Source organism: Notolepis coatsorum, assembly GCF_963971535.1.
Source record: "Notolepis coatsorum genome assembly, chromosome: 7".
NCBI lineage: Eukaryota > Metazoa > Chordata > Actinopteri > Aulopiformes > Paralepididae > Notolepis > Notolepis coatsorum.
In genome coordinates, this window is record NC_140171.1 from 74,647,593 (window position 1) to 74,661,960 (window position 14,368).

Genomic DNA, 14,368 nt, shown 5'->3' on the forward strand with positions numbered 1-14,368 from the left:
CCTGATAAAAAGGAGGAAGTGCATTTAGCCTTAAAGTCGTCGGGTCTGTTAAAAACAAAGATACATCAAGACCAAGACTATTCACTTTTCTAAGAATAAAAGAGGCAACTTCTCTCCAAACTAAATCTTTTGGTCCTAACAGATATCGCTGTATGAACTGTAGCCTCAAAGTCGCTGTCCTACTCGCTAAATGAATCAGGCCTTGCCCTCCCTCTTCTCTGGGCAAATACAGAACACTCTGAGGATCCCAGTGCAGGCGATCCCAAAAAAAATCAACCATCTTTGCCTGCAACTGCACCAACATGCCTGAAGGAGGCTCCACACATGCCAACTTATGCCACAAGGTAGAAGCCACAAGGTTATTTATTATCAGGACTCTGCCTCTATAGGAAATCTGAGGCAACAGCCATCTCCACTTAAACAGCCTTCCTTCTACTTTCTCCACCACATTATCCCAATTTTTCTGTACAATCGTGTCATTTCCAAGGTATAGTCCCAAATATTTAAAACCATCCCTTTTCCAGATCATGTTTTGAGGTAACACAGGTAATCTGCTGTGCCAGTTACCAACAGCTAAGGTCTTTGACAAAATCTTATATTCGCTGCATAAAATTGACACAGGCCTCCAGTTCCTGATGTCCTGCAAAGTCCCCTTTTTTGGCAGTAAGGTTATCACTGCCCTGCGACAGGAAAGCAGCAAAGCACCCTCAGCCAGACTTTCATTGAATACCTCAAGAAGATCGTCTTTCACAATGTCCCAAAAGGCTTTGTAAAACTCCACCGTCAAACCGTCAATACCAGGGGCTTTCCCGCCACCCATGCTCTGTAAGGCAGAATAGAGCTCTGACGAGTCCAAAGGTCTCTCCAGCAGCACATTCGACTCCCGTGATACTGTGGGCAATCCTTCACAAAAGGACTGTAGAAGGACATCATTGTCAGTGTACTCACTGCTATACAAAGCAGAATAAAACTCACCGGCCCGTCTCCGGATCTGACTGGCATCAGTGATGTCCTGCCCCGTCTCTGACAGAAGAGAGTGAATTTATTCTGTCCATTCTTCTTCTCCAGACCGAAGAAGTAACTGGAAGGCACATCCATAGCATTAACATTCATACATCTTGACCTTAACAAAGGTCCTTGAGCCTTCACACCTAGCAGGTCAGCTAAAGCCATTTTTTTTATTAAGGACTTCAAATTGTCCTTGATTTCCTGTGGACCCAAACATTTTCTCAAGGTCCACTATCTCAGTCTCCAAATCTCTCATGGAGGAAGTGATGTCTCTAGTCACATTGAGAGTGTGTTGTTGACAAAGCATTTGAAGTAGATTCCCAAGCTAAATAACGGTTCTGCTCTGTATCAGAACCGGGTGGTTAGTACTCTGCGTTGTTTCAATAACTCTAAAGCTCTGGGAATTACTTATTATCTTCTCAGCGGTGCAGGCAGAAGGAATCAGGAGGAAAAGGTTATAACAACAGCTGTTTAATCAAAGTTAAGAGTTGTATACAAATTACAATAAAGAATGCTATAATTGTGATCAAAGACACTATGCCGTCTTGATAACAACTAGACTAATATTACAGTATAAAGAATGATAGTTGATAAGTTGTTGATGGTCTTTGTTGTCTGGCTGACAACCAAAGTATAGTTTTGTTTTCCCTCCAAAAGCGATGTCCTTTGTTCTTCTGCTGACCTTCCCGCCTTGAGTGTGGATGGGTGGTAAGAGGTGTTGTCCTGTGAGTTGGGTTTCCAGAGTGTCTCTCCCCCTCACAACATCCCATTTTATCTCAAGGCTCAGCGTCTCGTGGTGATGACATCATAAGCTGTGGTTTGTCCAATCACAGCCTCTCTATGTTTGAATGCAACGGAGGCGGTCCTTATATAGTCAACCAGATATATACTTTCATTTGTTTCATTCAATCTAACAATCTACCTTAATACATTGCATTATTGATTTCATAACATATATATTTGAATTGTAATTGATCACCTAAACACAGAGATATTATACTTGAACACATTTCTTATCATAGTGACTTATTTTCACTTTAAGTGAAAACGAATTACCTAGTTTAAGTATGACTTCTCAGAATTCTTACCCCAATATAAACAAACCTATTCTATTTATATTTTAACTTACATCATCTGATTTTACACAGTTTAATATGGCTTCAGAATTATTATCCCAATGTAAACACTCCTAATTATATTTCATATAAAAAACTAAGTTGTTTATGAGGTGTGTGTGTGTCATGCATGTGTCCTATGTGTGTGTGTGTGTGTGTGTGTGTGTGTGTGTGTGTGTGTGTGTGTGTGTGTGTGTGTGTGTGTGTGTGTGTGTGTGTGTGTGTGTGTAAACAGACCTTTGATGGTCACATTGATGTCTCCTAAAAGGAGACACATGTTTCTCTAGAATTTCCTGCCCTTTGTTCTTACACACCCCCTAAGGGGAAGTAAGTATTACCCCAGCTGCCACTATATGCAAATGCCCTCCTGGAGTGAACACAAGGTCTTGGTAACACACTATGAAACTATAGTTTAAGGGCCAATTGTTTCACTTCGACTGTTGCTACACATTAGTTTGATTTAAAATCCTATTAATGATGATGATCTATGTCTCAAAATCTACCACACATTTTAATTTCTATTTTGCCACAGTCCCACCACTGCCTAAGAGAAGATAACTCATTTTTCCTACTCCTAAACAGGACCCAAAAAAAACTAAAAACATCTATAAAATCCTTTTCATGGAGCAAAGCTGAATTAAAATGCCAATAAGCACTTCTAGGCACCATATTTCTAATAAAGACATTGCACAATGAATGGTCTGTAAAACCAACAGGCAATATTTTGCACATTTTAAAAATATTAAAATGGTGCTTAAAACAATAAAAACTGTCAAGTCTAGCTAAGGAGACAACATTATCCCTACAATGAGACCATGTATACTAGCGCTCATTCCCATGAAACCTCCTCCACACATCAACCAAGCCGTGTGTGTGTACAAGCTGTCTTAATGCACTTTGAGAAGCTGGATGGGGTTCATTGTGATTCCTGTCTAAACTGTTATTCTCTGTGCAATTGAAGTCTCCAGAAAAAAATTAGAAATCATCCGGATTAAAATCGGACAATTTAGTACACACTATATCTAAAAAGGCCTTTCTTTCAGGCCCTTTAGAAGGAGCATAAATATTCAATAAAACCACATTAAATGTTTCAAATTGTGCTTTCACTACAATGAACCTACACTCTACAACATGTTCTACAGTATAAGAAGCAGGAATAAAACGTTTTGAGAATTAAAAAAACAACTCCACTGCTATTTGTAGTATTATGACTCAACACTAGATTCCCTTCCCATTCCTTCCTCCATTCCACCTCATTTACGTTGTCACTGTGTGTCTCCTGCATAAAAAGAACATCAATGTGTTTGAACTTTACCAGTTCAAATAGCGTTGCACGTTTTCTCACATCTCTTGCCCCATTCAAGTTCAAAGTTCCAACCTTAAAATGTTCCATGGAGAGAAGAGGAGTGACTAAAACACACAATAACAATAAATTAAAGGTTGCCACTTGTTTTCCTTTCATGAATTTGTTTTTTGACCTTTGGCAGTAATTTCCTTAGTCTGTACACCTCCTGCTTAGTAAAGCTGTTGTTTCCCATGTGAAACTTGACAGACGTATAGAAAGCCTCTGTATCAGGAATATGTTCCTCCATTTTCAAGCCCCGAACATTCTTTGTTTCTTGTAGCAAAGTTTTGATGGCTTTGACTGACAGTGATCTTCTGTTTTGTGACTTCCTTAACTCAGATATGTCACTACCATCTGACTCATACTCCTCACTATCACTCTGGTCTGACTGTGAAGCCATTTCTTTGCGTTTATGAGGTGCAGATTTTGAAACAGCATCATCTTCCATGTCCACCTCATTTGTCTGTTCACTTACTTCTGCACTGTTGTCACACAGACCACTGCTACTCTCCTGTGTTTTTCTCCCAGACACAGCAGCACTGTATGTTTGTTTCTCACAGGCCCCTTCTACCTGCAGCTCACCTGTAGTACTGTCTGTCTGTTTCTTACAGGCCCCTTCTACCTGCAGCTCACCTGTATCACTGTCTGCAGCAGCTGGTTTATCCCTGGCCACTTCTGTTTGTAGCTCACCTGTAGCACTATCTGTCTCAGCTGGTTTATCCCTGGCCATTTCTGTTTGTAGCTCACCTGTAGCACTGTCTGTCTCAGCTGGTTTTTCCCTGGCCACTTCTGTTTGTAGCTCACCTGCAGCACTGTCTGCAGCAGCTGGTTTTTCCTTGGCCACTTCTGTCTGTTCCTCACCACTAACATCTAAAACCACAGTCTCATTATTTGACGCTTCTTTCGACGCTTCTTTACCAGCCTCTCCTTGTCCACTAGTTCCCTCTCCAGGGTCAGCTTCCGCCTCCTGAGCGTGCTTCTTAGGGCATGCTTTAATAACATGTCCCCCCCCTCCACACCCAAAACACTTCATGATCTCTGATGATGCATACAATACATAATCAAAGTCTTCCACTTTAACATGGAATCTCATGTTGAACTCATCATTCCTGTTATTCAGAATCATATATAAAAACCGTCTATGAGAAACAACATGCTTCAGCAAAGGTGATTTACACCCTGTAAGCACCTTCTTAATTGGAGAGACTATCTTTCCGTGTCTGGACAGCTCTTTTATCAGAAACTCATCAGAGATGAATGGTGGGACAATAGACAACGTGATTTTAATTGACGGTTGCGCAAGTGGCAACACGGGAACGTGCAGGTCCCTAACAATAATTCTGCGTACAATTGCCTCATGAACTTTCTTAACTCGGTCTAGAAAGATAACCACAGCGCTATTCATTTTCCCTGCAGATTTAATACTGTTGTAACCAACACCTTTACCTACCGCTAAACTAACCTCTTCAACTGAGCAGGGAAACACGGTACCAACTTTGATACCATGTCCCCTGCTCAGTTTGTTCAACTCAGCCATGCTGCACGCCGATACACCTATACTACCGACCAGCAGAGACAAACGGACTGAGAACAAAACTCTAACTCCATTTAACACAACAAACAGCAACCTAACAATAAATAAGCAACACTCTAATTCATAACATTAAACACAAAACAATTAGAAAAAGTTTAGAAAAATGCACTCACTCGCAGTCGCGTCTCACTCCACTCGCTCAAACACACGCATGCGCACAGAGAGAGACAGAGAGAGAGAGAGATTCCTTCCTCCAGTATGAATCATTCAACATGCAGATTGAGCAGGTTATGAGTCAGAGGTATAATTATGCTGCTGCTGCAATCTGCTGCAGTCCAGGAGCATTAGACTGAGGTGGCTAAGACGACCTGTATACACTGTATACTGACTCGTGTGTGTGTGTGTGTGTGTGTGTGTGTGTGTGTGTGTGTGTGTGTGTGTGTGTGTGTGTGTGTGTGTGTGTGTGTGTGTGTGTGTGTGTGTGTGTGTGTGTGTGTGTACCTGGTTGTCTATCTTCAGCTCCAGTAGTGTAGTGTTAGACTGTAGAGATGCTATGAGGGCCACTATGCCAGCCCCTGTAATGAAGTTAGACTCAACGTTGAGGCTCTTCAGTGTTGTGTTGACCTTCAGCATCTCTGCCAAGGCCTGGGGGAGGAGACATGACATTTTACTCTTATTGCTTCCATCTGAGGCTGTTAGAATGCCTAGTTCTATGTCAGAATGCCTCTGCTGCCTAGTTAGAATGTGAGTTGTGATGTGTGCATAATAAAAGAAAAGAGGCACCATGAAGAGTTAGTTACAATGTAACACTAAGAAGCAATTCAATATTTATGCAAGGATTTCAGTAACTAACAGTAAAGAAATAAACATTTTGAAACCCAGTAATAATATTGAGATTTCATCTACCAATCTAAACTTTGAATTGCAGCGTTGTTAACTGAAATGTGCATGGTAACCATGGCGACAGGACTAATTTTCCATTTCCATCATGTTGCATACATGTTGATTGAGTTTTGGGTCATTTTATACAAAGAAGTATGACAAAATAAAAAGTTATGGGTGACTTACAAAGGCAACAGGATCATTGCTCCTGGTTCCTACGATGCTGAACCTCTCCACAGCTGAGTTCTCTATCAGAGCCTCAGCGTACCCCTTCAGAGTTGGGATGGGGATGTTCTAGAATACAGGAAAACACAGATCAGACCCATTACAACTAATTTAAAGACAGATACAATATAAAATCAAAACAAATCATTAATCTCAAGAAAAAAATATTATTATTATTACAATTTTTTTATTATTTATTACTATTGCTATTAGTAGTAGGAAGAAGTATACACTTATTTAATCCTACCCCTTTTCCACTACTCAAATTAGTGGAAAACCTTACAAAACAAATATATATATATGCAAAACAAAAAACTAAAATGATATATGTAAAACATGAAAGAAATAAAATAAAAATCCCGTGAATGTCAAATCCCTTCCTCATCCCTGTACCTCGTGAACATAATTTCCTTATAATTCAGTTTGAATTGTCTCATATTTGGACATTGCTTTAGCACCACATTCAGACTGTTCCACAGTTTCACTCCACATATTGAAATGCAGTGTCTTCTCATGGTAGTGTGTATGTAATAATAATAATAATAATAATAGATCAAATTTCTATAGCGCCTTTCATAGAACCCAAGGTACACTAAGAACTTTTAAATTGAGTTCTGTATCGTATAGCTCTCGCTCGGCGTCACTCTCTGCACTGTCCTCGCACACGTGCACGCGCACTGAATAAAGACCACAATGTACCTTTAATCCCAATATTTGTCTGACCACACCCCTATCAGCTTACCCATATAAGCAGGGGTGGGGCCACCCACTCGCCTCCTTCTCGCTTTCACCACAAGGAAGTGCCTCGGTAGATCCCCACTTGAAGTGATGTGATGGTAGGAGAAGAGTTGGAAAACAAGGATACGTTGACATCATATCTTTATTTTCTCTCTCACTATTTTCGAGAAAATACGGCGATATTGTCTTCGTACTGGAGTGTCTGGAAGATGATGATCATTCTAAAAATCCTCCACCGGTTTTCGTATTGGGAGTTCGCGCCGCTACATGCCGTTCCAACTGCAGTCCTTGCTGTGTGCTGGTTGCGGTAAAGACACAGCTGGGCTGTAGGACGCGCCGCTGTTGTGAGAAGCGGTGGGTTCCAGGTTTGGTGAGTTATGTTTTGCTGGCAAGCTCCACTTGTCTGTTAGTGCTATGGGGGCTAGTTGACAATGTTTATGAAAACCGGCCCCAGACTAGGGTCCTTTGTTCAGCCTCCTAGGCGACAGAAGACCTTGGTCTGAAGCCCATTATAGTTTAACTAGTGGGCCACGACCATTAACACTGGTGATCCCTGTGTTTTCTGGACGAGTGGATGTCTCTCTGTCACCGTGTTAGGCCCCATCTTTCATATCCAAATGAGAGTATTCCCTCATGAGGAGATATGGGCATAGATGTTCATTAGCGGAAGATCTGTGTTCAAAGTCAGCTACACAGGCCAGTTGGGTATTGTGCTGGCTCCGTCGGGTGTTGGTAAAATCACCGTTGTAAAACTGTGTTGACATCTTGTTTCTCTTTTTTCTTAAAAAGTGAGGAGGGTTTCAGAACGGCGGCCTGTCTGGGTGAGTGTTATATCATTGTGTACAAGTTCAGGTGATAGCTGCTTAGCTTACGTGCTAGTGGTGGCCTACTGTTAGCCAGTCAGCTGTTAGCTGCGGCTCTAGCCTGCTGTGATCACTAGGTGGCCTACCTGGCTAGGCTAGGAAACGTTAGCTTGCTGCTGTCGCTGCTTAGCTTACGTGCTAGTGGTGGCCTACTGTTAGCCAGTCAGCTGTTAGCTGCGGCGCTAGCCTGCTGTGATCACTAGGTGGCCTACCTGGCTAGGCTAGGAAACGTTAGCTTGCTGCTATCGGCCGAGGCCCAGCGCGGGGTGGCTCCGGCCCCTCGCGCGCCACCGCGGTTCCCAACTCCCCTCTCCCTCACGGGGAGAGGCGGGGGGGATACGAAGCTCCCCTCTGGTCGCGTGCGCCGTTCGCTCGGCGTCTCGCGGGCAGGGGCGGTAGCGACCGACGGTTGGAGCGGCCGTTAGCTTAATGCTACTCTGTTGAACGTGCTTTGATTATAACATGTTTTAAACACTCTTGACTACGACGTCATCTTTGACAGAGGATGTTCGTCGACCCTGCCCTGAGCCAGGACGGCAACGACTGCGTCAACAAAGGGGACCGTAGCGACGGGTTGGAGCGGCGACGCTGGACGGGTCGGCAACACAGAGCGGCTGTGTTTACTACGGTGCCTTGAGACTGCACTTCGTTGATCTACGCTCCGGGTAGGCAAGGTTTGGCCAGACCTTGTACACTTCTTCTGGCTTTCCCTTCTAAATGTTTTGTAAATAACGATGTTTTCCAAAACGAGTGTTGCTGCACTACATTTAGGATACAACGCGAGTTATGTGTGAATTGTCTTGTCACTGGTATTTAGCTTCTCCATGCAAATCGGGTTGTTGTTACAGATGTGAAAATGATCTGGTTTGTTGTGTTGAGAAACATCATGTGTGTTTATATCTACCGTGTACTCACAACTAAGGGGGTTAACTAACCTATAAAGCTATGCTTAGTGACAAATGAGTAAAGAATGATTCTTTTCTCAGCCTGTAATGACAATGAACAGTGTGTTCACATATTAACAGGTTTTCCTGTTTTAACTGGCCGTATTAAGGGTAAAGTAGGAGGATTGTGTTTCCCCCCGGTTCCCTGGGGACTTCTTCATCCTCTTTTCAGACATGTTGTTGCACTACATTGTGTCACTGTGTGGTAGGGATACGATGTAACCCTTAGCTTGATTGCTGAGGTTGTGTTAAAACTGCTGGAGAAACTTTATTTTCCTAAAAGAAAAGAATTTTGGTCGCTTTCGTGTGTGCTTAGCAAGGCCTGTGGCCGATACTAATAGAGAATTATGTATTCTCTCATTATGAAAAACGGCGTTCCTCTGTAGAGTGTTTTTGCCATTTTGGGTTGTGATGTGTTGGGTTGTGTGTGTCATGTGACCTACAACTGGGTTGGACTGGCCACAGAAGCACATGTGTAAGTTTGGTACCGGGGCTCTTGGAGAGCCCTCTCTATTCTGTGTTTTTTCCTTAGTAAAAATCAGATAGCAGGTTAGCTCATGCGCTGTGTGAAGCTGTCAGACGTTTCATAGAGCTGACTATGACTGTGTCATACTCTCTTTTTGTCATTACATCGTATCATGGGTGTGGGGTCGTAAAGGGGTGAACTGGTAACCTTTCCTCCCCCTTTTTTCTGTTGGTCAGGGGTAAACCCACCTGTCCTTCAAGGTTCCTGTCACGTTGCGGTTCGGCACGTTACAGGGTGAGGGGGGGAGGGAGTTTCCTGGTCCCACGGCCTGGAATATTGGGCGTGTGCACCGCAGAAATTCCCCCGCCATAGAGTACGTCACCGTGCGCGTCTCTGTTGGTAGGACTTCCGTGTGCTGTGCAGGTCCATGTGATGGATCTGTTTCGGGGGTTGGTCAGGGCTCCTCCTCACCAAGCTCCTATTCGGGCCTTCTGTGAGTTGGGACTCCTTCCGTGAGGAGGGAGCCTCCTTCAGAGTACAGAGCCTCCTCCTCAGATTATCAAGGTGAGTGGACCCTCTAGAAAGAGTCCTACTCTATTGTGTATGTATTCGATTCAATTCGATTATTGAGTGTGTATGGGTTCAGTGCCTCCTCCCCGGAGAGCCCTAAAACCAATTTTTTACATGGCTCAAGGTGCAATATATTCTTTTCAATCTGTACAGCTCGCGTGGGAAGTCTCTCTGGGGATTCCCGTCTCCTTCCTATGGGAGGGTGGTGGGATGTAAAAATGTGAATTTTTTTTACCCCCGGCTGTGTAGACTGGGATACATACTGTTGGTGCTTCCTTCTTTTCTACTAAAAATAGTTGGAATTAGGAAGTATCACACCCCTCTTGTCGTTCCCCTGGGCGCCTTGGGGATTCAATGACAGGTCTAAATAGCCTGTTCATTGATGTGGGTGTGTCCCGACGCACGTATAGTGCTAGCTCGGGGTGTTCTGTAAACAGGCGACTGACTGGCACGCCTTGGTTGCTTGAGGTTAAAACGGTGTTTTTATAAAGCAACTGGGATGGAGGTTTTTCCTCTTCCGACGACCAAATCCGACGACCTGGTTTGGTTGTCGACGGATTCTCGTTCATATCTGGGGGATGATGACGGAATGGATCTGGACATATGTAGAGGGGTCTCACGCCCTGGGGGTGGGCCACCGGGCGTGGTTCGCCCGAACGTCTGGTTGGCGCCTTCTTTTCATGTTTAAGATCAACACGCATATCTGCCCCTTCTCCTGGAGTAGGCATGTCGGCGTGGTTAGGGCACGGGACTGGTTCTGGTCACGCTGGTCCGGATCAGTTGAACCCGTTGTCCGCCGGGGATGCAGATCTGCTGTTCTGGTACCCTGAGGGACTTGGGCTTTTTTCAGGGGGAAAAATGCCAGGTCGGTCCGGGTGTCACAGGGTTAAGCGCTATGGAGACCCTGGTTGGGTAAATTTTTTACTCAGCACTGTCGTAATGGCTTACGGCCATGCCAACCTGTACACGCTCGATCTCGTCAGATCTCGGCCGCTACACAGGTTGGTCCTGGTTAGTACTTGGTTGGGAGACCGCCTGGGAATACCAAGTACGGTGTGCTTGGGGCTGGTTCTCCATTCTTTTTCGCTCCTCTCTCACGCATGGCGAAGATGGGCCTGTTGGGGTGGTCTTTGACCTCCTCTGGTGACCCTGTGCTTCCCGTATCGCCGGGCCCGGTCCGAAGTCATGTTTCGTCGACCCGTAGGCCTGGGTTAACCCTTTTTTGAAAACTGAAACACTTGTACTGCGGTATAGCCGGTGTATACCCGCAGGTGTGTTTTGGATTTTTTCTTTATTTTTTTTCTTGAGGGGTTATAGGAACAACCACCGCATTGGGTAACACCAAGGTGGTTGATTCCCTGGTGTGTTGGAGCAGTGTCAACTCCCGGGTTCACCGGTTGAGGGTGCCCCTGCACGTTCATGACGTCTGCCAATCGTGTCAGCCTTCTCTGCCTCAACCCTCTGGGTGGGGGCTTTTTAAATGGAGGCTTGGTCATGCAACAACGCCAGCTTACGTACCTTCCGCCGGGGCGGCTGTGTTCAGCTGTCCCCTCTGGCGCCTGTCTCGTCCGCAGTCTCCAGGCTAGGGTTAACAGCCTGTTGCCTGGTTTTTCCCCGGTGCGCTGCCTGCTTCCGTTGGTTAACCTTTTTTGTGTGCTTACGGCCATGCTGACTGCCTGTTCTGCAGGGTCAGTGTGCCAGGCGGTGTACTATTGGGGGGACAGGGCCCGCTCGGCTGAGGGGCCTTTGTCCGAATACGCTGGCGATGTGGGGGGCGGGGTCACTAAGTGCCCACCTGGTGGGGTCTTGATGCTGGCATCATGGACTTCTCCGGGCCCCCGTTCCAGGGGGTCCAGTCCCTTTGGTGGGTCTGGGTCTTCCTTCGCGCTCCGCTGCTACGGCCTTGCCACGGGGTTGGGTTTGCCCTTGACCCCGTGATTCTGGGGGCAGTAACGAGGTTGTTCCCTCCGTTCCCGGGTGGCATGCGGGTTGTGCGTGTGTGTAGTCGTGGGGTCAAGCCACGGTCTGCTCACCCTGTGCATTGAGTTGCTTGAGTGCCTCTTCGCACGGTCGGGTCCGTCGCCCTCCCGTGAAGCCCCCAATAGGGGGGGTGCCCTCCATTAGGGTGGGTCGGGGGGGCTCGGCCCTCCCTGTTCTGATGGTTGTGGGGGGCTTTCAGCGGGGTGTATTTGTCGGCCGATGGCTCTCGCTCGGCCTCCCTTGTGCAGAGAGTGACGCCGAGCGAGAGCTATACGATACAGAACGTTAGGTTATGACTATAACCAAGTTCTGTTAGTATAGCGACGCTCGGCGTCCGACGCCGCTGCAGCCCTTGATCTCGCCTTGTGGTGAAAACTTGGGAAGGAGGCGAGTGGGTGGCCCCACCCCTGCTTATATGGGTAAGCTGATAGGGGTGTGGTCAGACAAATATTGGGATTAAAGGTACATTGTGGTCTTTATTCAGTGCACGTGCACGTGTGCGAGGACAGTGCAGAGAGTGACGCCAAGCGTCGCTATACTAACAGAACTTGGTTATAGTCATAACCTCACGTTCTCCCCTCAGATTATAACCCCCTTCTCTATCAAATAACAGTTCTTGAATGTTTCCTGGAAGTACATAACCTTTTGCTTTATACATTAATTGTGCTGTTTTAAATTCCACAAGATCATTTAACTTTAATGTTTTTGACTTTAAAAATAATATGTTTGTGTGATCACAATCACGACCTGCAATGTGAACTATCCTTATGGCTATTTTTTGGAGTATAAAACGTGGTTGTAGTGTAGAATTATAAGTGTTTCCCCAGACTTCAGTGCAGTAATTTAAATATGGTAAAACTAGTGAACAGTAGAGAATGTAGAGTAATTTTTTTATCCAGAATGTGCTTTACTTTACTCATGCTTCTTGACAGTTTAGTTTGGACATGTTTTATGTGAGGTTTCCAGCAGATTGTATAGTCTATTATTACACCTAGACATTTATTTTCATAAACTCTTTCAATAATCACATCATTTATTTTAACTTGTATTTAATCTACAGTTTCCAAATAACATAATTTTAGTTTTGCTAAAATCTTATGATAATTTGTTTATATCAAACCATCTTTTTAATTTCTTCATTTCAGATATGATGACCTCTAAAAGCTGCTGAATATTCTCACCAGAACAACATGGTTTTTCCTGTTTTTCATATAAGTTTAGCAGCATCTTTACACATTTACCATAATTGAGAATGCAAGGATCTATGAATATGTAATTTGGGAAAAAAGCATCCATTGACATTTATCAGGAATTCCAAGTTGGCAGGTTTCTATGTATGCTGAAGCTAAAGGTGTCAAGTTACCACATATTGGACCATGAATTGACCTATTAGTGACATCACACATGCAACTCAGATTTTAGGGAAGTACAGAGAAGCTCTCCCTCTCCCAGGGAAGAAGGTGAAAAAAGGCACTCTGGTGACAGGTTCTGCACAAATAACAATCCAAGAGGAGTTAACCATGAAAAAAAATGAACATAACTTTTTATTCCCTCACGGTTACTATGGAGATGTTTTGGAACACAGAGAGGGAAAAAACAAATGGGTGAGCTGAGCACCAGAGTGTACTTTGGCACTGTTCTGATCAATCGGCCAGTATCACGTCTTCATCTGTTTGTCTTGTGTAATCATCTCCCCATCTGCGTTGTGTTTTATCTCTCTGACGTCTCATACACTGGCTGATACAATCCTTATCTCTCCCCATTAGTGCGATCCGCAAACCATGATAATTCTCCACCTTCGTAAGAATTCGACACTTCGACAACGTACTACCTTACAAGGAAAAGCGTTGTTTATTTTCATAAACAGAAGCCTCAGCTCAGATGTTAACAGATTGTATTGTCCTTGAAAAGTCTATTCTAATGATCTCTCTGTGTGTTCAGTCTATCGTCCTTCTGCTATTCAGTCCAATGGTGGTCAGGCCTGGTCGTTAGCCTAAACCCTCCTCGCGTTAGCCGAAGCTAATGATGATGTGTCATTCCCTCCCCCCACCGGCAAGGGTGAGAGGGATGAGAGTCTCTCATGGTTTCTCCCCTCCTGTGGGATTAGTTTCTTTGGTCTGCCCTTACCCGGAACTACTGTTCGATTTATATGATCTTCGTCATAGCAACGACGGCCCCGCTCCTCCCCTGGTTGTCATGCGACGCGCTGTCATGACAACTGCTAATAACCTTTCACACATTTCAAAACGTTTCATTACTGTTTCATTAAGGATGTCACCCCTCTCCCTCGCTCTGTGCTGGTATCAGCTTGTTGATGTACTGGGGAATTCAAAACATTCTGCTCTGCTCAGTGTGGTACTCACACTAACACCCTGCTCGCTCTGAACCACCGTTCTATCACCGTCTGCTAAGGCAAGCACATTTCTGACCTCTCTGACCCGGCCCCCTTTAGATGCTCTCATCTCCCCCCAATCTATACATCACATACATTGAAAAACACAGAAAAACACCTGTTTCCTTCAGCACCAAACTGGACTGTTTGTTCATAATTCAATTCAGAGCGCTAGCAGAATTCCTGCTTGTTTTGGTCAGAGTATCATCACCCACTTAGAGCACTCAGAGCCATTACAATCTAACGTTTGTCACTTGTGTTATCTGAACCATTCATAAATCCCTCTGATATTCTGTGTTCTGTTCC

General features: G+C 44.7%; 1 protein-coding gene across 2 annotated transcripts in view; it reads right to left on the reverse strand.

Annotated features, from left to right (window-relative positions):
• tmod1 (tropomodulin 1) overlaps nucleotides 1-14,368 on the reverse strand; it is a 259,845-nt gene that overhangs the window by 27,117 nt on the left and 218,360 nt on the right. For both annotated transcript variants that reach the window (XM_084318115.1, XM_084318114.1), the window contains exons 8-9: nucleotides 6,071-6,178; nucleotides 5,504-5,647 (exon numbers count right to left, since the gene is read on the reverse strand). In XM_084318115.1, coding sequence (XP_084174241.1) covers nucleotides 5,504-5,647; nucleotides 6,071-6,178 — 252 coding nt within the window. The remainder of the gene's footprint in view (nucleotides 1-5,503; nucleotides 5,648-6,070; nucleotides 6,179-14,368) is intronic.